Source organism: Drosophila mauritiana, chromosome 3R, assembly GCF_004382145.1.
Source record: "Drosophila mauritiana strain mau12 chromosome 3R, ASM438214v1, whole genome shotgun sequence".
Classification (NCBI taxonomy): Eukaryota; Metazoa; Arthropoda; class Insecta; order Diptera; family Drosophilidae; genus Drosophila; species Drosophila mauritiana.
In genome coordinates this window covers 25057082-25081515 of record NC_046670.1, presented here as the reverse complement: position 1 = coordinate 25081515, position 24434 = coordinate 25057082, and the positions used below count along the sequence as shown (strand labels likewise).

At 43.5% G+C, this 24434-nt stretch overlaps 1 protein-coding gene across 5 annotated transcripts in view; it reads right to left on the bottom strand.

The window, feature by feature from the left end:
* Positions 1-24434, bottom strand: part of LOC117144833 (nucleolysin TIA-1) — an 88230-nt gene that overhangs the window by 3051 nt on the left and 60745 nt on the right. For all 5 annotated transcript variants that reach the window (XM_033310218.1, XM_033310221.1, XM_033310222.1 and 2 more), the window contains exon 4: positions 7878-7953. In XM_033310218.1, the coding sequence (XP_033166109.1) occupies positions 7878-7953 (76 nt within the window). The remainder of the gene's footprint in view (positions 1-7877; positions 7954-24434) is intronic.

The following is a 24434-nucleotide window of genomic DNA, read 5'->3' as shown; positions in this document are numbered from 1 at the left end:
TGAGAAATTATCTCTATTAAATGATTAAGCTGTTTTTTCATTATTTATACTATGGAAATGTTAGTGCAATAATAATTTTTTTGAGTGCTTAAGCAGAGACGAAAAAATGAAAAAGAACATGGAAAACAATCGCGTTGGAAAGTTGCTCCTTGTGGTTAGCAGGCGACATTGTTGCTGCTGCTCTTTGATTTTCCTTGGCTGCGTTTGTGTAAAGTAAAGTAAAGTAAAGGAGGAGCAAAGTGGGTGGTAGGAGGAGGAGGAAAGGGGCTGACTCTATACGTAGCATTTACAAGGCCGTGCACAAATTATAATTTCAATTTCGCATAAAAGGTAATTCGTGCGTATCAAACGTGATTCATGCCGAAATGATTGCAACTGCCAGGAGGTCTTGCATGCAGTCTGCTTTCCCTGTGTGTATATGTATGAGTGTGTGTGCGCTTGAGAGTGTTTCCGTGTATGTGTGGTGGGCGTTTCATAGCAATTTACTTGCGGCACACCAAAAGACCGAAGACCGAAACCGAACGGAGCCGGCTAAAGCAATGCAATGCAATAATGGCATTTGCGGCGCTGCAGACGCTGCAGCTGCTCATTGCACGTCCCTTAAATGGCGGCAAAGTCGAATCCGCATCCGGATACGACTGCGGCTGGCAGCAACTGTAACTAGGCACCTACAACAGCCCGCCCACCAGCGTGCCAGCCACCAGGCCACCGGCCCACCTTCCATCCTTTTTCCTTTCTTTTTTCCATTAATTTTCCTACTCTTTGTGGCGGCTACGTGCAGCGCTCGAAATCAGCGTTGACGTGCACCGGCTGAAAAACGACGTTTTCCAACCGAAAGTAGACTCGAACTTTGAGAGGGGAAAACTTTCGAGGGTTTTCAAGAGCAGATCTCATTCGAGGGGGCCTGTAATTGCTAAGCGTTTATAGACCATATCCATATTTAAATATATTTAATCCTTGATTTCTGACAATCTTATTCAGAACTAGATCAATTGAACTGAACAGAACAGGTTCTTGTACAAATTCATTAAGTTTCACAGAGCTCCTGGGGTTAATATATAAAAATTGTGCATTAAAGTCGTTTCTTAAATAGCTTTTACGTGGTACTTAAAATCCCACAGCGTAAATTGCTGTGTATTGGTTTTCTTGGCCCTGTAATTTAACCACTTGAGTAAGAGTCAACAATTGAGTGCTTGCCCCGTCAGCGATAAACCACGCAACTGTCGCCCAACTTTGTCCGTAATTTAATGTCTGCATGTGTGAGTGCCAGGATGTGTGTGTGTGTGGACTCCTATGTTTGCCAGTGTGCGTTTGTTCCCGGGCAACGTCGCTCAGTTTGCGTGCGTGCGCATTTTTATGCATTGCCAGTTGCATTTTTCATATTTGCATAAACTATAAATTTTACATTTTTTAAGCGATACGCATCGTTGATTACATATACACTCACGTTCCCTCACAGCACAAACAGCAACAACAACAACGCAATGGCAACCACAACAAGAACAAGTCCTGCAAACAATACCACAATGCCCATCCCTCGTCCTGCGAGTTTCTGCCGGGCATGAAATGTTATTTAAATATTTCACCAATGACTTTACGGCAGCTTAAAGCCTAGCCTTTTTCGCCCGATTGTTCGTCCTTTCGCAGCGGGAAACATCATTCAGGATTTATCAAAGGACAGACACTTCAAGTGCAGTTACAAGTGCAGTTGTGCCGCTTTCTTCTTTGCCAATTCCAATTGCAATCGCATGTGTCAATGAAAATTGTCTTGCCATGATTGTGTGTGGATTAGAGGAATGAGCCGGGGAGTTTGTTAGAACAACTTTGGTCCTGGCTAATGCAATGGCCAAGAGCAGACACACGCACACACACACAAAAACTTGTCCTAACTGCAACGGACATTTTCGGTCGAGTTTTCCAGTTTTTCCAGTTTCCCCAGCTTTGACAAGTCTTTGAAGCCAGGAAACTTTATCAATCATTTTGGTGGCAAATTGCTTAGAAAACAGGAAGTGTATGCTGGTGAAAGAAGAAAGCAAGTTAACAGAATAATGGCTGAAAAAAATAACTAAAATAATAGTACTTGGCATTGCTTAAAGCTCGAAAGAAAATAATTCTATTAGGACCAACAATTTTCTTTTCATAGTTAATCCAACTCGACACAGAAATCTTCAAGCACCCTTAATGAGTTGATTATAACACAATTTCGGGCCTCAAGAGCCTCTCCAGTAATTTGCCAATTCATCTTGCTCAAAATGGGAGCCCGACGACCGCAATATGGCACCCACTACGACTTGTCGAACTATTTATGAAAGTCCGACCCAAAAACCGAATCCAAACCAAAACTGTTGTTGGCAAGAATGCCTAGGCTAATTGCAAATCTACGGCATTGGATCAAGTCTGCAGACAGACGACAATGGGAATTGGCCCGGGTTTTAGCCCATTTCGCATCATTGGCAGTTGGAGCGACACATTTTCTTTGTGTGCGGTTTGCCTGTTGTTTGTTGACTGGGCGAAATTAATTAATGGTGAATGGCAAATTTGCAGCTAATAGGAGGAAAACTTGAATCGTTTTCTGGTCTGTCGCTGTGACAACCAACTTGGCGTGCACTGAACAAAAATGAGCTTAACTGAGGTGCTATAGTTTATCGGAATTGGAGCTCATACGCGCACATGTCATATTATTTTCTGGCTAGTTCCGAGTTTTAACTCGCCTTTTATTAAAACTTCAGGCCTGCTTCGAAGTTTTTCCTTGTCGCTGGAAAATTTCCTAAATGACAACTTCGCCTTCGAGATAAGTTAATTAATTTTCATGGACATGGCTGGCTGAAAACTTTTCCCCCTCCGCGACACTCAAATTTAAGAACATTTTTCGCTGCGTACAGATTGAATTTTCAGCGAAACTTGTGTAAAGTCAACTCGGACCGAGAGTGAGAACCGGGTCTTTTGTAAATATTGATTACTTGATAAGGCGCAGAATCCTTTAATGCTGCGTACCGTGGACGGACCATGGCTAACAACGGAAACGAGCTGGGATGGACCAAAGTTTTCCGGGGGGCGGTGTGGTGGAAACAAGACCAAAAAGGCGAAATACCTTCATTAAGCGAATGAAGAAAAGCAAAAGTAAGTTGAAGAATTTTTAAGTGGTTTAAAAGGGTTTTGTCATACTTTTCATGTGGATCTCGACGGGATCAGGAACCCTTTATCTTACGCCACAAAATGGGGGATGCCGCTGGTTGCGGGTGACGTTTCGTGTGTATACAAAACACGGTAAGCCGAAAGCAAGACATTTTAAATGTTTATTAAAACAATAAGGAAATGGTTTGTGCCGAAAACGGAAAAGGGCCAGGCGGAAAAGGAAAAACTGTAGCGAAAGAAGGTGAAAAAAGGGCAGCTCGGCACACAAAAAGGGGATAATCCCCACCCGCACATATAGACGACACCCTTGGCAGATGGACACATTCAGGGAAAATAAGAAGGTTCTGGCTTTTCTAACGGCGACCGTTTTGTCTTAAAAAGGTAGCAGACGCCCAGTATTTAGTGTTGGCCAAGCCCCTACCTACTTATTTTTTTTTTTCATCGGCTAAAAGGTTTTCTTGCCTTCCCAGCTCCTAAGCTGGTTTAGCTTTGTTCTTCGGTCAGATTCATTAACGTGGCTATTTAGATAAGCGTGAATGTAACCAACCAACCAACCAATCCCAACCCGAGTCCCAATCCCAAGTTGAATATTAAAGCTGTCCAGATAAAAAAAATAAACCAGCATCTCAGTTCACAACTCGCAGTTCCGATGATGATTTTTTGATATTTATAAAATAACTCAAGTGGCAAATCGTTTGCTCAGTGAAAATGCCCTTCCATTTGCGGACTTCTCGAACGATAATGATGGTCGGCATCCAGCATTATGATGTTCTGGCCATCGAAGAGCGCAGATAAGGCCCAGTCATCTTTGAATCTGTCTGGCCCAGTCAACGGTAAAAACTGTTTTCATTCCGCTTAGGCCCAAAACGCTGTTCGATTTTTGACCACCACACACACACATCTACGATGTTGGGTGGGTTGGGTTGTGGGAGTTGTTGACCAAAAAATCAGTATTTCACGCTAGAACGCATTTTTGTCAAGGCATAATTCCATGGGATTTATTTATGTATGTCAGCTCTGGCCGTTGTTTCCCATTCCCATTCTGTTCTACCATTTTTTTTATAGTTACTGCCCCCGAGGCTTGAGCTTATGCGTGTGTAGGCAGTTTGTAAGCCGTGGTGTCCCTACATCGTCCTCAAATCACTAGTTCCTGAATTATTATGGAAAGCATAAAATGAATGTCCAGGCCATTTATATTTATAACCGAGTTTTGTACGCTTCAGCAAATTTATTGCCTGGCTTGAAATTAAATAAATTGAAAAGCACTAGGGCGGGGGAGAAACTTTAAAGCCAGGCACAAATATTGGAAGAGTTTTGGGGATTTGATAAATTAGCCTTCTGCATATGTCCTGCTATAGAGGATCTAATTGATTTACTCTTGTTTGGAATTGGTTTACATTCTTGCTGACGGGCTTCCACTTTTTATTTAGAGAACACCTGAATAATTACCCAAAAAATTAGTTGGCATCGAAGAGGTGGGTAATCAATCTCATGGCGGTTGCTGATTTTTCTCATAATTTTGGCTATGGCAAGACGGCACGTAGCGCAAATTAAGGCCAATGTATGCGGAATGCTTTTTAATTTAAGTGCACATGCACATGACAAGGCAGGCAGCAGGAGCAACACGCAACGGAATCATAAAAGAAACATCACCACTGCCATTGGAGTGGGTGGTTGGGTGGTGCAAGGTTAACCACAGGCATTCTGTGCGCCGCGACAACGGCAGCAGCGACAACAATAAGAACAAATGATAATAATGCAACAATGAACTGCACAAGAAGATGATGAAAAGAATGGGGGGCGTGGCCGGGAAGTCGACATTATATCTTGTTCGCTGCACACATTGTCAATTCGCTTGCCTCCGTCTGTTCCTGCATTTTTTTTTATTATTTGTATTTTTGTGGCCCTGCTGCCATCTTCTGTTGTGGCAACTTTTAAATAAATTTAAGTGCATTATACAACGAAAAATCTGTCGTGGAAAGCAAAACGAGGCGAAGGCGGTGGGCGTAATGCGATTAAATGCATCTCGGGCCCTGAGCCTGCCTTTGTCTCCATATCGCTGGCAAATAAGTTTTGTGTCAAAAAGAAAAGCCACTCAAGATGCAGCAGGCGGTGATTTCCGCTTCCTGAATGTGCTGATCGCTTTTTATTTTTGCCATGTGAGTATGCAATAATATGTTAATATGCCTCGGCTGTGTGACAATAACAGAAGCCGTCGGCAATGGCGAAAGGCATTAGCATTTCCGGTGGAGCAGGAAATACTGCACGGCAACAAAAAAGGACGTGTTCACAAAAAAAATCATGCTTTTTTTTTGCTATCAGTTGGTTATATAAATCGTAAATGAAGACCTAAGAGTATGAAATGATATCGTATTCTTTAAGATTCCAACTGATTGATTGCCAGTTTCTCTATGTGTACTCTCCTCCTGGCATCGACATGTTTATTGCGTTTAATGCCGGCGTAAATTTTTTCGAACTCGCTGGCGTTGTTGTTGTGATTTATGATGCTAATGACACGCAGACAGGCATCGTCTTCCCGAGAAGAGCTCCCCATGCAAATGCTCAGCTTGCCTTGATGGTTATTAAATTATGGCAATTTGTATGCGTCGCCCAGGAGGAGGAGGAGGAGGAGTGGCCAAGGAGCTGGCTGGGGATGAGAGGTAATGCTCTGGTGTTTATTTAAAACATGTTGCCAAACAATTTACGTTAAATATTTCTCGAGATGCTTGAGCAGATCTGGCATTTTGGCATTGGGTTTATGCAAAGCCATGGCGATTGGCAAAATTTCATGCGCCGGCGAACGGAAGTGCTGAATGAAAGAAAACTGTTTCTTCCTTTTCCGCTTGCAGTTGCCATTGCAGTGCGCACACATGCGAGTATGTGCGTGTGTGTGTGCAGTAAGCCATTCGAAAAATAACTTTTCAATTTCCGCAAAACCACAGAAAATATCAACTTTGCACAAAAATTTAATAAAACTTTTCGCATAAATAAAATTTGCATTAAATCAGCTGCAAGCGACGCCGGGACTCAGGGACAAGGGGCGTGGCGGCTTAGGGCGTAGCGACTGTGTACAAAACGCATGTCGAGAAACTTAATTTGAAATATTTGAGTTTGCTATTTGGTCTGTGAGTGTGTGTGTGTGTGCATTTGTGTGTTTGCACTTCTTCCTCTTTTCGTTTGCATCGAAACTAATCGAGAAAGTTCGAAAATTGGCATCCCATTCCCCACTTGCAGCACAAAAAGTTAACTAGTTAGCTGGGGAAAAGCATTAAGTATACGCCGCATTGGCCATAATTCCAACTAAAACAAGCCAGTTGCCAAAAGGCTACGAACGGAAAGTTCGTTTTTGGCTTAAATCTATATCTATACATATATCTGTGCACATATATCGCCGAATGACAGCTGGGCGTGCGGCCGAAGGGGGCGTGGCAGCAGCCAAGTGTCAGAGATTATGTTGTATTTGCACACGACACATTCCAACGCAAATCCGCGCTCATCTCTTCGATGTCAAACAAATCATTGACTTGGCTGCCAAATCATTGGGCCATGTCGGCTGCACACTTCATGGCATTAGCATTAAAATTTAATTAATAATTTGGAACATTTTGCCGCCTAATTGACTAGCGGCACCTTTGGCTTTTACGCCTTCTTCGGCAACTGATTTGGCTTTTCCCAAAAGTACATGAGGGCATAAATCTCCGTGTGTGGTTGGTTGCTTTCAGATTCTAAGCCTTAAGCTTTCGAATTTTTTCTGCTCCACTGGCTGACACGCAATTCACTTGGCTTTACTCGGCAGCCTTTGATGATTTAAAGCATGTTTATGCCTTGAGTTCTATGAATTTCGGAAATTTCTAAGTCGAGGTAGAGAAAATATAAGTAAAAAATTAAAGCCTCATCTTTTATAAAACTAGTCTATGAAATAGTCATATAAAATTGCTTACGAAGAACACTTCTTTAAAAATCGTCTTGAATTTCGCAAGCTGAATAAGTTTCTTGACATGATTTAACCACAAGGACCTTCCATAAACTTGGTAAAACCCCCCATTCTCCCGATTTCGCTGCCTCTTTGTCGAATTTTCTACCTATTAGGCACATGAAATTCAATCACAACACACACACAGGGATATGGAGTCCTGCCAGCAGTTACTTGGACCCTTATCAGTTGCGGTTTAAACATATTGAATATGATGTGTAAATGTTTACAGTGCCCCAAGGGTGGTTTCTTTTCGGGTTATTCTTTCCAGCCTCGGGAGCCCGTGAGATTCGCTGCATCTGTGGCCATAAAAAAACATTACAGATTCGTGAGCCGCACGCTTTTGATATACGAGTGTGTCCATGAGGAAGAGAATAAAATCAAATACTCGCCCCTTGGCAGTTAACCGAGAAAAGGAAAAGCAGAATGCATTAAATCTTAAAAATGTGTGCGCTTCGGTTGGCTTTTCTTTGGCTTATGTATATCTTGAGCAAATGTGGGGAAAGTGTGGGTTTGGGAAAGGAAAGTGGAGCCACAGGTGTCTTTTGATATGTTAAGTTGCTGCTGGATCGTCAAATGGGATGCCAGCTAAAGTTTTCACTTGTTTTAATTAAGATTTCATTTGCCAACTTCTCCCTTTGTGTGCTTTTGTGTGTGTGCTTACTTAGAGAATTAAACTTGTGTAGCGACTAATGCGAGTTTGATTGAAACATTTCTAATTGCCGGCGAAGGAAGCCTTTGATGTTGCAAATCTGCTGGGATAGCTTACCGATTTCTTGACAAAGCTGACAAAGCCATAGCCCTTTGATTTCAACGTCTGCGGATCGCGCACAACTCTGCAGTCTCTGCAAAAAGATTGAGAAAATAAAAATGGTTAATCTCGAGTAAAACTTTACCGAACAGGAGTGGGAAACAATTAAAATGTAGCTTTATGTTATTTATTTGGGTAATTTAGAGTTATCAGCTTAATGTTTAAACACTTCAGACCCAGCGCAAAGGTCCTGCGAAGATGGCAGGACCCCTTGAGCGAATTAAAAGGCAAACGCTTGGCCCAGTTGAAGTCAAGAAGCAAAAGTCGATGTCGACATTGGAAATCCAATGGAATTACGTGTGAGGAAATATCAAGCTTTGGGCGGAGAAAAGGGGATTTCGTAATGGAAGTGCAGAGATATAGAGTGCAGCCCACCGCCTTCGAGGGTGTATCAGTGGGCGTGGCCAAGGGGATTTGCCACGGCCTCCATTCGCCATTCCCCATCCCCCATCCTGGTTCTCAATGCCAATCCCATTCCGAAAAGCCGTAACCCCGCCAAACCACCAAACCACGTGTCGTGCCATGTCGTGGACGCTGCTCGAGAATCGGGCGTCAGCATTCGGCTTAAATATGTTGGCCCGTCCAACCTAAGCCACGAAGAAATATTTAGCCCCCCTTTTCGGTTCGACACCCATGTGTGTGTGCGAGTGTGTGGGCCAACCGCAACAGCAACAACAAGCTGGCGAAGCTACTAGGCAACCAGTTTAGGCCACTCCGAAAAAGTTTGCGTTCTTTAAAAACTCAAAAAAAGCAGAGGAGTACATTTTAAATACATTTTTTTAAGAATGAAAAGCCTACTAACAAGCCCATATTTTATTAGCTAGCCTTTAATGTAGAAATCTATTACGAAACATTGCGTTTTTACTTTTAGAATGCAAGCGAAGCTGATAGTTGTTTGCTTCCTTTGCAGCAAGTAATAAAACTACTTTCCAAAGATTCTACATAGTATCTTTTTTTCGAAGTGCACTCGGGGCCAGCAGGGCAAAACCCGCATGTCGACCACGGCATTTAAAAAAGGCCAACTTGATTGTAAATCACGATAAAAGTCAATTTTTAATATGAGTTTTAGTTTAGTCCGTGTTGCCCCCCGTTCTCGCAACCACCATGTTAAGTGGCTGGCGAAAAAAAGAAGGAAACGTATTTTAATGGCCTTTGGCGCTTTGGCTTTGGTGGGGCGCTTCAAGGCTGTAAATTTATGGGTGGGCTGGCCAGAAGCGAAATTGCAATGCGATTGCCAACGCAATTCAGTCGATGCACACATAAATATCGAACAAAAAACATATTTAATTAAAGTTTAATATTTATTAGCTACCAGAGGAATTCGGCTGCAATTGCTCGGGGCCGAGGTTTGTCTGGTTTGGTCAGGCGAAAGGTTTTCTGACCGGCACGCAAGCAAACACACAAACACGGCAAGCTGGCCAACACCAATACAAACAGGAGGACAAACACTCTCAGTGAACGTATATAAATACACTTAAACAATGAATATAATAAGCAATTGTAAGCAATTTCCAAAAGACCTAAATTGAATAGAAAGAATTTTGTTTTCTTTTTATGAACAATACATCGACAAGTAGTAGTAGGTTTTCTTCATATTGAGACTACAATCAAAGTTTTTGCCAGTGCACAGAACACACACTTCCTGGCTGCCTGTCAGCGGTGCTGACTGCCATTGGGAAGGATTGTGCTAACAAATTAAAGGCCAGGACAGTATGTGCACTCCCTTGGAGACCGCCTACCCTTCTAACCCACCATCCACCGCCATCTCCCCGGAGTATATCATATTTCACAATCGATAAACATCACAGTTCATATATTCATAACGTTTTTGTTTGAATATTTTAACATGCAGACACAACATCAGTGGCGTGGGGGAGGTGTACAATTTCCTGCTTGCATGTAAATACAACTTCGAAAATGTCTGCAAGTAGAGTGTAGATACACACACACACACACATATAGTAGCCTCCAGTATCTCAGGGGCTGCAATAATATATTTGAACATTTAACAGAAAACAAACACAACCTTTGTGCCCCAGGCCAAGAGATTTTCGTGGAGGAGCATCGATGGCCCTCGAACTGCGTTTGCCACACAGTTTGTTATCATGCACGAAATGCTTGCAAAATTTGCAGGCAACGGCTGCAGCCAATGGGGGCGGCACATCGGCTTTTGGGGGCGTGGCACCAGCTGTGCCCAATGTTTGTCCAAAGAATTGAGCGGCGAAGTCGTTGGGGGGGAAAGTGTGAGACGCTCGGGAGATGCAAAACACAGCCACGAAAGTTTGATTTCAAAGTGATTTCAATATACCCTTAACTTACTAGTTTTTTTCAAAAATTGTTATTTACTGAGCTTGAATACTGACAATTATCACGTCATATATTTATTTTCAAAGTGGTATATAGATATATTTTATATTGAAGGGACCGCAACCATTTATTCGTTGTTTTGAAGTGTCACGCACTTTAAGGTATTACAACAAATTTAAACATTAAGCCTACAGACTGACGAGCTCTACAAGCTAATGATTGTTAGTCTAATGACCTTTTCGAGTTGTATCACTCAACAATGAAGAACAATTTGAATTCGAAAGTCAAAGGGTAAAAGTTCAAGAACACTTAGGGAAAGGGGATAAATGCATGTGCATAAGTAAGATCTGTATGCACATGTACATCCATAAGCCTTTCCGTCTTTTTGTTTTCCCCTCTTTTACTCTCGACTCGGGCCAATCAATATATTTTTTACAAATATTGGCAAAAGTTTTGCTTATGGCTTAAGCTCTGTGCCTGATACTCGAAAATAAATTTAACCAGAGGAGAAGGAAAATATTTTGCTATCTTAAGTGCATAAAACTATAATCGTTAAACAAAATATTTCGCATACACGCACGCACTCATACAAATGCTGTTATTTATACTGCATATATTTTTTTGGCTTTATTCCCAAAGCCTTTGGCCCGGGACTCGAGTAACTTTTGTCCCGATCTATTTTTGGGGGATTTGTGGGCCGAAAGGACGAAGGAATGTTTGCGGTGCGCGCTGAGCGCATTAGTTGTGGAGTCCTCGCTATTTTGGCCTTTGCAATTGGTTTATGCCAGCAATGCAGCTCCCATTCCGGCCCCTTTGCCATGTGTTGGAAATTCTTTTGTATTTGAATTAAAATTGCATAGATGATTTATAGACGCTTCCAAGTTGGCCGGGCGAAATAAACTTATGCATGGGATTTTTGTGCACCACGATGGTGAAATGGGTGAAATGGTTGAAGTGGGAAGTGTAAGGCAAGCCCATTGATAACTGCATGAGATATGGCTCTTGAGTTTGAGTGGGCTTTTCCCGGTGGCAAGCACAAAATATGAGTTCGATTTCGAAAACCTAACATTTCTAGCCAGACAACAAATAAGCACGGAAACAGTTGAATGTTTGCGTCCATAATTCTTCCGCATATAGCCACACATTGGCTTTTCCTTATCAGCCATTCAAATATAGACATAAGAAAGGCCACAACGGCCAAGAAATCGACTAGTAACATATTTATTAGGGCGTAACTTGCCTACGCAACTTAACCAGCAATTTGCAATTTCCGGGCCACTTTAAGAGCATTATCTGCACCCCATCGGCACACTTGGCAGACATATAATTTACAAATCGGGCGATCGGAAAGGAAAGGGGTTAGGAATCGGGCTGGCAGGACATGCTGAACACATCAACAGCGATGGCAAACACAAATTACTCAGCAGTGCAAACAAATGAAAAGCGATAATATCGCGTACAGCACAAGGAAGAATATAGAATGGAGAATGGAGAATGTACATATATATCTACAGGATTAGCTGAAGCCAAGTCAAAATCCCTGGCACTAAATCAATGAATGGCGGTTGTCCTTCAATTTCCTTTTTGGCCACGTTGGTGCAACGGGAATGGGGAGCTCATCGCATCGCATAAGAATAGCATCTCATCCAGCATCCAACATTGGCATCATCATCGACATTGAGTTGCGTGTTTGAAATATTGAAATATTTTTGTTGGCCATGTTTACACATCGGGCTATTGACTGCGCACAGTTATTCCGCATTTCGTTTTTTTCGCCTCCCAGTTTTGAATTTCCATAGCGAATTTTTCGATTTTTTCGCCAAGCATTTTTATTCGATTTGTGTTTGTCTCGTGCTTGCATTTTATTGGCTTCCTCTGCGCCGATAACCCTGATGGCTGATGATGATGATTTCCATTTCCTTGTTCGATTGCAGATCGGGGACGGCGTGGAACTGGGGGCGTGGCAGAGTTACTTCAGCGCCCGTTCAAATACCGAATACAGTTGTAAATTCAAATGAAATGCAAGCGAGCGCATTGTTTGAGCTCTGAAATGGGTAAAAATCGGGTGGGGACGGAGCTCCAATTCTGGCTTTTTGGTTAGCCAAATATTTAAAGTGGATTTCTTGGAGCATTTTATGAGCTTTCCATTGCGGCTGCCTTCTTTTATTTGATTTGATTTTCCGGCCAGTGGCATCTGCCGTCCCAGAGAATTAAGTAATAAATTTGGGTTCGAGGCACCCGGTTACCGAATCCAAATGGCAGACCGTGCTGAATTGCTGTGAATTACAAATCCGTAAACGTCGCATCTTTGATGCGGCATGCACTCTGCGAAATGGCCAAAAGTGGCAGAGCCAAACCGAGAAAAAATAAAGCAAGCGCAATCGAAAAAAATCGAAAAACCGGAGAAAAGTCGAGCTCATCACGTCCTTGTCCTTGTTCCCTCGGCCAGGACATCTTTACATTTATTTACACCAGCATGCAAAACTCGCATTGAGACAATTTCATGCTCATCTGCATAAAATCAATTCCATTTTGGAGACAATTTGAAGATTGGAATACAAATTTCGAATTATCAACATGGGACCCGACGTCGGGGAATCGTGGCCAAAATGGCCAAACCGGCAGCGATCGCAATCAGCATTGAGACCTGACCCCCAACTTCATCCATTCCCCATTTCTTTTCAATCCTGCACTGGAAAAAATAGTTCGGAAGGGGATGAGCAGAAAACCGGCATACGTATAACAAAGAAACCCATGGAGCGCAAGTTTTAATTTAGAGGGAAATAACATAAGTGCCTTTGGCATGCTTCTATTCTTGTGCTCCGTAATCCATTTTAGCCATATTTGTCTCAGTGTATAGAAGGCCATCTATCGCTTGAATGGTGCGGATGCGACTGCTTGACTTGTGTTGCTAGTTTTCCTCTTATTTTTGGGAGGAGGCAGGCTCTTGCCGCTCCTGTCCAGGCATTTACGCCATTCACGATGCGACGCGGCTGCTTTGGTGGGCTCCTCGTCCTTTTCGTCCTGCCAACGTCATGCATACGTAATGCGCCTGGGGATCCTGGCAGCAGCGACTGTCTCACTAATTCCAGGCCAGCCATTACGCGCGTGTGTGAGTGCGAGTGAGTGAGTGTGTCTCCAGTGCAGCGGGAAAATTATGTGGTGTGTGATTTGCCATGGACACTGAACGTTTCCCGTTTGCCCCTGCTTTCACCCTGCAATCGCTTTTCCCGAGGTTTTCCACGCTTTGCTATTGAAATTTCCCTTTGAGAGAGAGTGAGCAAGAGGCGGAGCTGATATTTCAGAGCACAAAACGAGAAACAAAAAGGAGAAATTAACATGCAACTCGTTACGCTTGGCACTTGTGTGTTAAGCCCGCTCTCCCCCTAACCCCTGGCACCCCAACCCTTTTCCCGAGCACGTAGCGAAAAGTGTGGGGCAGGGGGATGGGTGTGTGGGGTGGGGTGGAGCAAAAAGCCATATCGATTTTGCAGTAAATAAAACATTCAAAGATTGAAGTTGCCGCTTTTGAGCTTAGCCGAATGGTGTGTGGCCTCCTTTTTTATGGAGTGCGCTTCCTTTTATGGCTTCCGTTTCTATAGCAGCTGCCGCTGCATGGTTATGGTGGCTCCACTGTGGTGATGGTGGTGGGGGTTCCACTGTGGCGCGCTGAAGGGACACTGCCGCTGCCAAATTGTAAATATTTTTGTCGGCCACGTAGCGGCGCAGGAGAAAATATTGCATTTCTCGCTTGGCATAATAAACGATGTGCCGGCAAAAAACGAGAAGCATAAAAAACACAGAAACCGAAAGAGTACCGCCAAAAACCACGCAGAAATACCAACAGCTGCACCACACAAAGAACACCACATGTACACAACGGACAATGGCAGGATCTTTGTAAAGGACGAAGGGTAAACAATATGGTTCGACGGTCAGCCGAAAAAATAAGAGGAAAAACCGCTTTATGAAAGCGATAAAATCTATTTTTCTGAGAAATATATGGAAATCAACTGGGAAATAATTGCTTAAACAAGTTTAACATTAAAAATTTAACATGCAACTGCTACAGTTATGTTCAGCCTTGGTCTGCTGTGTAGTTAAACATATTACCCCCAAATTGGAAATTGATATCCCATTTGCAATATTTCCGTTGCCTACTTTCGGGCGCCAGCTTCTTTTGCCGGACATTTGGCCATTCTTTTTATTCAATTTGCGTCCGCTTAGTTGAATTCTCATCAGCTAAAATCCTTAAATGGTCAGTCCTGTCACATATGGCCCAAACGACGCCAGCGGCAGACAAAACGGGCTGAGCAGGAAAAAAACTGGTAAAATCAAATTAAAATGGCGCCGTTGTCCCACACACACACGCAAATCCAGCAACTTTCCTTCCGTGTATGTGTGTTCAATAAATTATATAAGATATAGCTTTTAGCCGCGCTCATCCTTTCGGCATTGATTTGACATGAATTATTGCGGGTCCTTCGTCCTTCGGGACATGAGTGCCAGTAGCAGTACCACTACTAGTAGCCATTCCTGAAAATCTTGCTCGTAAACTTTAAGGCTTCCGTGAGAATGGATAAATTCCATTAACCGATGCCAGCCGCAGGCTAAACGCTGAAGTGCATTTACCCACCAACCGACCGACTGAATGAATAGGGCGTTATTTATAACGCAATAGTGCACCTCCCGACGCCCCCCTTTATGTATCTCCTTGAATCCATGGCTCCACGGATCCATGGATGCATGGATCCAGCCCCCCTTGTGGCCACGCCCGGACACACGTCAATAAAACTGCTTCAAACTGTCCACATTGAAGTTGTTGGCCGCTGCAACTGAAGCTGATGCCGGGGCGATAAGGCTACTTTAACGCTGTCCCCGATTTCTGCATGATGCCACACACGGTCGGCCCCTTTCGTGTTTGCCCCCAATAGTGGTTGATGGCCAGTGAGTGGGGCGGTTGGGTGGTGCGCTGGTCGCTGGATGGTGCAATGGCCGGGTGGTGCGATGGTGAATGGAATGGCGGTTTCAAACATGCAAATTGCTTGCGGTTCGCTTCGGTTTTCCCCGCCATCGCTTTTCCCCCGCTCACACCCTTTCGCCCCCACGGCATTTTTCGCTTTCATTGAGTGCTCCGCTTACAGTTAACTCGACTTTATCCCGTGTGTATGTGTGTGAAAGTAAGTATGTGCATGTGTTTGTTTTATATGCACGAGTGCAAAATGCAACAACAAAAATCCATTTAGATTAATTAGTTTTCAAGCGAACCAAGGCGACTCGGAGTTCCTGCGGCAGAGCTTAAATTTTACCAGGAACGTGGTAAAGATTCCCTTTGATTACCAAAAGCATATGTATGTCTACAATTCATTTCAATGCGAAGTAATCAATAAATCATTAGGGCACTTTTAAGACTTTTACCAGTAAGTAGAATAATCTTGTTTGGCTTCCATTTAATGGCAACAAACTATGCTTAACATTATCATTGCCATATTTATTTCTTGGGTTAAAGCTTTTACAACATAAATACTTCAGTTTAAAAGTGTGAGCTTCCTAGAAAGTAGTAAGCTCTTTTATTATTCCTTCGTCAGAAAGGACGTCTGGAAGTCATAAAAGCTGAAATATTCGCCTTTGTATCTTTGCGTTCCCCTTCCAGCAAGTTGAGACTCACTTTCTGCCCGACTGCACTTGGCCAACTCCACCTGCAGCCCCAACTGGCCAACTGGCGTCCGCAAAACGGCGCTTAATGATGCCAAAGATGAGCGACCCCGGCGTGTCAATGGACTGGATGCGACCAGAGACCGGCGACCAGGACCAGCGACCCCCGGACATCGGCTGCATCATCTACATCATCTACATCTACTTGGCTAACTAAGCGTGGCCTGTTCGGCTGCTCCCTTGGTGTTAAACTTGTCGTACATGCACCACTCAGCATCCCGGCCGAGTGGATCCACAAAAAAAGTGGGATGCGAAAGTAGTGAACTAAAGTTTGCTCAAAAGTTTGTTTATTACACCGACAACGGGCAGCAGCGGCACACAAAAACTCGAGTGGCTTTCACTGCGGCCAACTTTATGGAGTCGTTTGTAAATTCATCATCTTTTCAGCAGTTTATGCGCCAGTTTGCTGCCTACTTTCGGAGTTCGGATGTCTGGAATGCAGCTCCTTTGTTTCGCTCTATTAAAAACTTGTAGCAACTTGGCTCGTTATCCTTTTTTTTGGTAAGCATAATTTCATCCGGCATTCGTTTGCATGTCACATCGCCGGCCATAGTTTTATTGATAGCCGAGCACTGGCGGCAATTAAGTGCCAGTTCGAAGAAGCCAAGACAAATGCCCCAGCCATTTTCTTGAGCTGCGAAACTTTGATTGCTTCGGGCCTGAAAAGGCTAAAAAGCGGATAGCGGGGGCTTCAAGAAAGTTTTCTTGGTAAAACTGTGACCCCGGTGACTGAGATAAAGCTACAGCTGAGGCTATGAACGGTATGAGACTAGAAGATACCCCGTATCAAGTATTTTTATTTAAAGTGAGTAGCTTATCAAGTATTTACTTTATGAACGGCAAATGCTGATTGATTTTAATCTGTACAACGTAAAGAAAAAGGTAATGCTTCAAGTTCTTTGAATTTCCAAGAATACAATAAACTCTTTCTGGGTAAAAGTACTTGGTACGAGAAGGACCTTTTACAGCATCATTAAGGATAAGCATCGCTGGCTGTCTCTGGAATTTGTTTGTTGCCATTCTGCGCATTGTGCTATTCACTTCCTTGAGATAGCTGTTCTCTATCTTCGTAGATAAAGTCAGCTTTAATTTTGAATTCAACACCAATCGCCCTGGGTGTTCAATTGGCATACTCCTTATGCTGGGCCAAGCCAAGCCAATTAAGAAATAATTTAGGGCGCCAACAAGTTAACAAGTGTGTCCTTTCAGTGCCACCTGCCACTCGATGGCCACCTTTTGCTGGCCATGTGGACGGCCAAAAGTCCGTAAATAAAACTCGAGATCTCCAAGCTGACCTGGGCCGTGAAATCCTAGCGAAATCCTTGGAAATGTTTTATTAGCCCTACGTACGCTTGAATAAGCCAGCTTAGCGGAAGCTATCGGATTTTATGCTTTTGACTTTTGCAACGAGTGCAGCGGCGGTCTTGGCCCTCTCAGCTGACCTGGGAGTTGCATTTCCCCCGATTCCCACTCGCTCCCCCGGCCGCTTTTCCGACCCCGCTTTTCCTGTCTGTCTTGGCCAGTCCATCGCCGCTTAAGCTGTGTGCCTTGCAGCAGCTTTTTCTTGCCGCTTGTTGGTTCTTGTGGCTCTTTGTTTTTCGTTTCGTTTTATGGGTTTGGTGGCGAGTGCACCTTTGGGTGCTGATTATCTGTACGTGGCTAATGTTTGGTTTTCTATTCCTACACATTGAGAAAACAAGTCAAATATTTATGTGTAACAATTCTAATGATTATAAAACAGATTGCGCTTTCTGCTGGTAAAATAAATAGTTCGGTCTTGTGGACGATTAATTAATATATAGTCATTATTTCCACATGTGTTGCTATTGCATTTGACAATCCTTTCGCCTGCTTTCGGCTAATATCGAACATTAAGTTGATGGCAGTCTGAAGAACATTCCACTGCGGCGAAGATTCCTAACGTGAACTCAACCTGGAATTTCAGAGCAATGAGGGCCATAATGTTATTGCAAACATTACTGCATTGGCCAAATATTTATTTCGTGAGAGCACTGACCGTGCATCAATTTTCGGTATTTTCGGTATTGAAAGGAATTTCAGTGCACTCAGCAACATGTGCTGTGAAATACACGCATCCTGGCTGGCATTCCCATCGTCCTGAAATGCGAGTACAACACAACAAAGAGCAAAAGAGCCGGGTTAATCCAGCCAGTAGCAATGGCAATGCCCATGATGATGGCGATGGAGCTCCACATTCCCACTTTTCCGCCGATTTGAGAGCTTGCTCCTGGCCAGGCTTAGTGCGTTCGCCTGTGTGGGTGTTTAAGTTAGAAATATTGAAAATTTTTTTATTGAAGCACGATATATGAATCGCAGACTCAGACTGTGCTGCACAAACAGCAATGGGCAAAGAAAACAAAACGTGAAATCAAATTCCATGGCAAAGGAGTAAGCCTTTGCCTTTGTTGGGAAATATTTTAGATACCCAACAGATGTTCTCATTCGTAAACAGATTTTTAGAAATCGTCTCGGGCCGTGATTTGCATAATACTCGTGGTGAAAGAAGAGCTTTTCACGCGTTATTGAGAACAGAATCGATTCAAGTCCTTGCCGTTTTCAAGAGCCATGTTTATGAGTTTCTCCCCCGAGAGTGTTTTGCATATCCCGTCGCAGCGGATGTTGCCATTGTCCTTGTCATTAATTATTCACTGGTTGGAGTAGGAGGGATTTGAGGCGAGGGCTTACCAAATCATGAGGTGGGCTCTCGCATGCTGCTCTCATCTCGAAACAAAATAAAGATACGACGCAGACAAAAATGTAACTTCCGGTGGCCATAATTGATGATGTGCTGCCACAGATAAATACAGTGGGCCAGATGGCGAGCCAAGGCAGTGGATTCCAGGGGGGAAATTTAATATTGACCCCACTGTTTCGGCAACAAACAGGAAGCAGCCACATCATAGACATAAATATTCCTCAGCTTATAACGCACACAAAAGCGTACACTTCCGCTTACGAGATGTAAACTTGAGGGTAAACTTTTCCCCCGATTTCCCAGCTGATTGAAGACCGATTTTGTGTGTGTGCCATAGAGAACATATGATATATATTCTGTTCTTATTTTTTTACCAAACGTGCTGCTGGTGTTAGCTAGACAAACATCAGCTTCATCATATTTATAAATTAAACGTCATCGATACGATACATCGATTGCGGTCGGGGGAGGTGGCATGTATGTTTGTATGTATGCTATATGGAGAGCCTGCCAGACCGAAACATAAAAATGAAATATTTATCATCCGAGGCGGTATCACTCGACGTCCCAATAACAATTCTCGATTGCGAACGTGCGTTGGCATCTGCCGATTGCCGGCAATCAGCGCCAAAAAGGACGAGTCCTGACAAATACGAGTGTGTGGCTGACTGGGAGTTGCAGATACCACCGCTCGTGCTTCCTTTCAAATTTGTCATCATTTTGTCATTGGTTTATCGGCAAGGGGTCTGCTTAATTTCCTTTCGAGTGGCTGTGATTGGGCAAAAGTTGAGGCCATCAAATAGGCAGCCAACGATGGTCATTTCAATTCAATTTCAATTCTCTGTACAGCGAAAAAAATGAATTAAATGAGAAATTTATTCTCGAAAGTTAAGAGAGTGGTTTTACTATTTAGCCATAAAGAGAACTCGTTATGCCTGAAGTGTTTTTATAACATCCCAGTTTAATCATAACTTACATTTATTTTATTAAACTCTTTGGTTTTTTAAGCGAAAATGAAAATAATCATTTTCCGAATGTTATAAAAAACCACATATAATTATGAACTGCTCAATTCCCCAGTGAAGAAAACAATAAGCTGGCATCAAAACGGCAAAAAACATATTTGAAGAGTCTAAAAGTTTAATGCACAACCAGAAAATTTGTTGAAATGGCATCAACTTTTTTACGGCAATCAATACGAAGAGGCAGCGAGAAAAAAAGGCTGAAAAAACAACTTGTACCAATTTGGAGTTTTGTCATAAAAAATTGAAAATGTCAAAAACAACGTGGACGTTTTGCCAGTTTGCTACCACACAAGCAGGATATATGCGCGTGTGTGTATGCCAGTGGGTGTAGATGTGTGTGTTGCCGGCATGTAGTTGACATCATTGATTGATTTAGCTGTCAATTGCATAATCACTCAAGCGTTATTGTTCGACCGCTGGGTTGAAGCCAGCCTCGCGCTCGCTTTCAGTTTTGGTTGGTTTCCCTGCCACGCCCACTTTTCCGCCGCCACCGCCCTCCGTCGCCACCCTATCCACGACCGTCTCCTGACTTCTGTTTGTCTGGCTTGGCCAGGCCAAATCAATGCGCCACCGGGGGTTTGAGTTTGCCCACGTGTGCGGCGCAAATAAAGCAGCTGCCCAGTGTCAGGCAATTGTCAGCAAGCCGCCGGTGCCCTATGAAACCACCCACCACCCTCGCCAATAGCCACCCACCCAGTTGCCTTGCAGCCCCCTCGTTGCTTATTGTTGCTGTCCTTGCCGTTGTAATAGTTGTAGCTGCGAACCGCAACAGCGCCAGCTGTCGGTGAGATTGTTGCACAAGCATCCTGAGTCCAGAGTCCTGAAGGGTGTCTATGTGTATGTACACGGGGGAAAATTACTTAATATAGTCATTGAATCAATTAAGGAATATCGGAGAAATGCCGACCCAATATTTTTTGAATATTGTGTATCCCAAACATTGATATATTTCAAGGAGAGCAATCTTTTGGCTGACCCTAGCTTCTCTTCAATTTCTCTCAGTGCATGGGTGCGCCTTTGATTGCGAGCGCGCCGTATGTTTGTGCATGCGCCTCGCATATTGGCAACAGCAATTGATGTGGCAACAAATTAACATGCCGCAAATGGAAGTAATGGCCAAGTGTTAATTGTTGTGTGAGTGCAGCACACACATCTAAACCCACTCGGCATTCAGCCACAAAACAAAGCATCGGCCCATTTATAGCCATTTAATAATGACGTGATTTAAAATTGATTTATTTCTATTCGGCGAGGTGAAAGACAGGAATTGACCCACAGAACAGAAAAATCAAGTCACAAAAAAAAATAATAAATTACCTTCATGGCAGCCCGATTGTCGTTGTTGTTATTTGCGTTGGCTTCGGAGAATGGCATTGTTATTCCTATAATACACACAAATACACAAGCACACAGAAACGCAGGGACCAGCATAAGTCCTGTGCTGGCAAATAGAAAAAGAATGACCAGGCTGCCGGAGGGGCCACTGGGCTTGTCTAGGCTTGTAAAAAATGGATATGTCAACGTCCGGCATGTCAACAAGATAACATGACCATGCCCACATCGGCTGCCCCTTGTCAAAGAAAAAGGAAAAAAAGATGAACAAAAGTTCAAATCAACAAAAGCCAAGCCTCAACTCGGAGCAACAATTGTGGGTAGAGGCAGCATTCAGCTTTCAGTTTCCATTCCTTTTTTATGGCATCTCTGCTCTTGTATTGCTTACCGAAAATCCAACTCTAAGTCAGCCGAAAGGCTGCTGAAAACATCCTGAGTGGGTGACCTGAATGAGGCCAAGATTAAGCAGCCAGCGGGATAGTTGGTTGCAGCGAGGAATACGAGTGCACCGCGAAAATAAGCAGAATCCATAGGAGGATTCTGCAAACACTGCAAATAATGTCTGCAGAACTTTAACCTTAAAGGTTTTGGTTGATTTCAATCATACTCAACCACGCTCTGCCCAAATTATGAAGTATGGATTGACATCCCTTTTCTCAGTGTACAATTTCGGTCACAGGGCCCAGTAAGATGTCCTCGAAGTGGACATAAAGCCTCTACTGTGGGCCGAAGTAATCGTTCGCTGCCAAGTATCCGTTTACGGCCAATGCATTTCGGCTGCTTGTCGTGTCATTCCGGATATCCGGCGGAGTTGCAAGTGCACGGCGCGAACCATAAATCTTAAAGGAGCCAGCGGGCGAGCGGCAAAAGAACAGCGTCCTTGAGTCGGCCAGTCGCCGAGTCCTTTAATCGTGTCACAACAACACAGCACAGGACAACACACTAAACAGCTTTCGCCGAATTGCAGTGTCATAAAAGTGGCAGCGCTTTCCATCCACTCGCCACTCGTTTTTGGCCGTTTTCCCGCGTTCCTTTTCTGGCCAAAAGCATTTTATCGCTCGCTTTGACGGCTGATGGGCTCTTGTTAAGTCGACCGGCGGAAGCGCCTAAGCAGCTCGCATTTCTGGCGTGTTTTTTAACTGCCAGCCGCATGCAAAATAAATTCGCAACGCGAGCTGCTGATGGGTGGTGGGTGGATGGTGGGTGGCGTGGTGCGGCAATTGCAGCCAATGGAGGCTTGTTGCATATATGCGTTGCAATTGCACGTCAGTGGCATGTTTGCACTTGACAATTCATTTCATTGTTTGTAGATTGCATTTGTCGCCCCAGCCCGCCTCTGCTTTCCTCTACGCCCTCACTGGAAATTGTTAACGCAGTTTGGTGGAAAGGGGCGTGGTCGTGCAGCAGCTCCGAAATTGCATTCGCAGCACGCGATGCGCGCATTTCACTCGGCCATCCCCTTCAATGAATCCCTTTTTACTCCCACCTCTTGGAAATGCACTCGAACGAATTTGTAAATGATTTTGCAGTTTTAAACAATTTTTGCTGTTTTTGTTTTGACAGCTATTTTGCGAGTATGAACATATCAATTTGTTATAAAATTAGTCTGTGATTTTTGTAAGTGGGTATTGAACTTTCGAAGCTAATTATTTCCACGTAAATAAAAATAGCAGTGCATTATTTTTGTGTGTTCCTTTCCCAATGCCTATTCCCGGCAAACACAAAACGCCGGAGTTTATTTCCCAGCTGCCTTTTACTTATTTTGCACTGTCGCCAGTCGAGGTTGCTACCTTTTTCATGTTTCTCCTGCTCCAGCGAAATGCAATTTTCTTGGCATTTTCGGCAAAACTTGAGCTGGGTTGTTTGAATTGCAGTATGCACGTGGTCAACAGGTTATCCTGTCCGGGGAACGGGTCCTTGGTCCTTGCACCGTGGTCCCTGGTTCTTGGCTGCCTGCCTGCAACGTTTATTTCCGCTTTTGTACCTTTTTGGCATTTTTGTTTTCTTCGGTCCTGAGTCCTTGTGCCTTGGCTTTCTTTATTTTTTTTGTATGTTTTGTAGATATTTTTGTGTTTTGTCGGTTGCTGTTGCATTGTGGTTTTCTCATTTATTTTGTGCTGCACTATGCCGCAACATATCATGGTATTGTTGTTGCAACAGGAAATGGCTTCAATTTGCTGTTAACAAGTTTAAAATTTCGCAATTGCAACGGAAATACACAACATGATTTCCACCTGAGCACGAGCATTGGCGCACATAATTACTCAGCCAGCAGTTCAGTTGAGGTGTGTTGGCGAATTAATATCTCCGACTTGATTTAGAAGGAGCCTTTCAGCTGGGGAAAGCTGAAACTAACTAATCTGATGACTTCATCTTCTTCCCGTCTGCCATCTCAAAGGAGCAAGCAATCAGTCGGTCTGAAAGCTTAGCATCTTGGCCGGCTCATCCGCTTTTGGCCAAAGTCCGAGGACTTTAGACTGCAGCAGCTGTTACACGATGCCAATGAACTCCGCACTTCACATCTGCTTACATCTGGAAAATAAATTCACGCCATTTGGCAAAATCCTCGCAACGTGCACAGCCAGCTCTTTGTGGACATAGTAGGTATGTATATGTACTATATACTTCAGACACACATATAAAGGATATATTCATATGCCGTCTCTGGGATTCCTTGGGGTGCGTAGGTGTGGGTTGAGATGACTGTGATAAATCAACAAATTCATCAGGCCGAGACTGGCAGCAGATGGCGACACTTTGGTAGTAGAGAAAGACATTTAAATCTGGCCGAGACTTTTTCAGATTTTGTTATTATTTAGAGATAGTTTTACATAGTTGTAGGATGGACAAAAAGTTCTGCATTCCAAAAGAATATACGTTTTGAAAGTAATATTACCAGATGTTCGAAACATAATTACCTAATATGAAAGACCTTCTTCTGATGAATAAGTTACTCATTTAAGCCCCTTAATGAATACAATTTTCTGGGAACATAGGGAAATGTTGGAAGCCGTTTAAATGAAAATCAAATTAACATTTTTAATTTAACCTGCTTCGCCACCTTTGCGTCATTTCGACCATTTCGGGAATTGTCGCTGTGTGCTTCATATGAATTGTCAACGTTTTTATTTAATTTGTTGTGGCTTTGCGCTTCAGTTTTTCTATTTGGTTTAATTAATTTAAGCGCCTCCCCCCACCAAACAAACTGTCTCATCGCACGATGACAGTGTCGAGAGGCCCACACATGCACAATTTTATTACATATTTTAATCATAAAAAGCGCGTGGCCATGTGGCACAGACAAATTGACATTATCATGGCCAGGAGTGGGAGTGGCAACCACCCAGCCACGCACGCATTATCCTTCCATGTCCGCGTGTGTGTGTGCTTCGCTGCAGATGCGTAAGTTGATTATTAAGT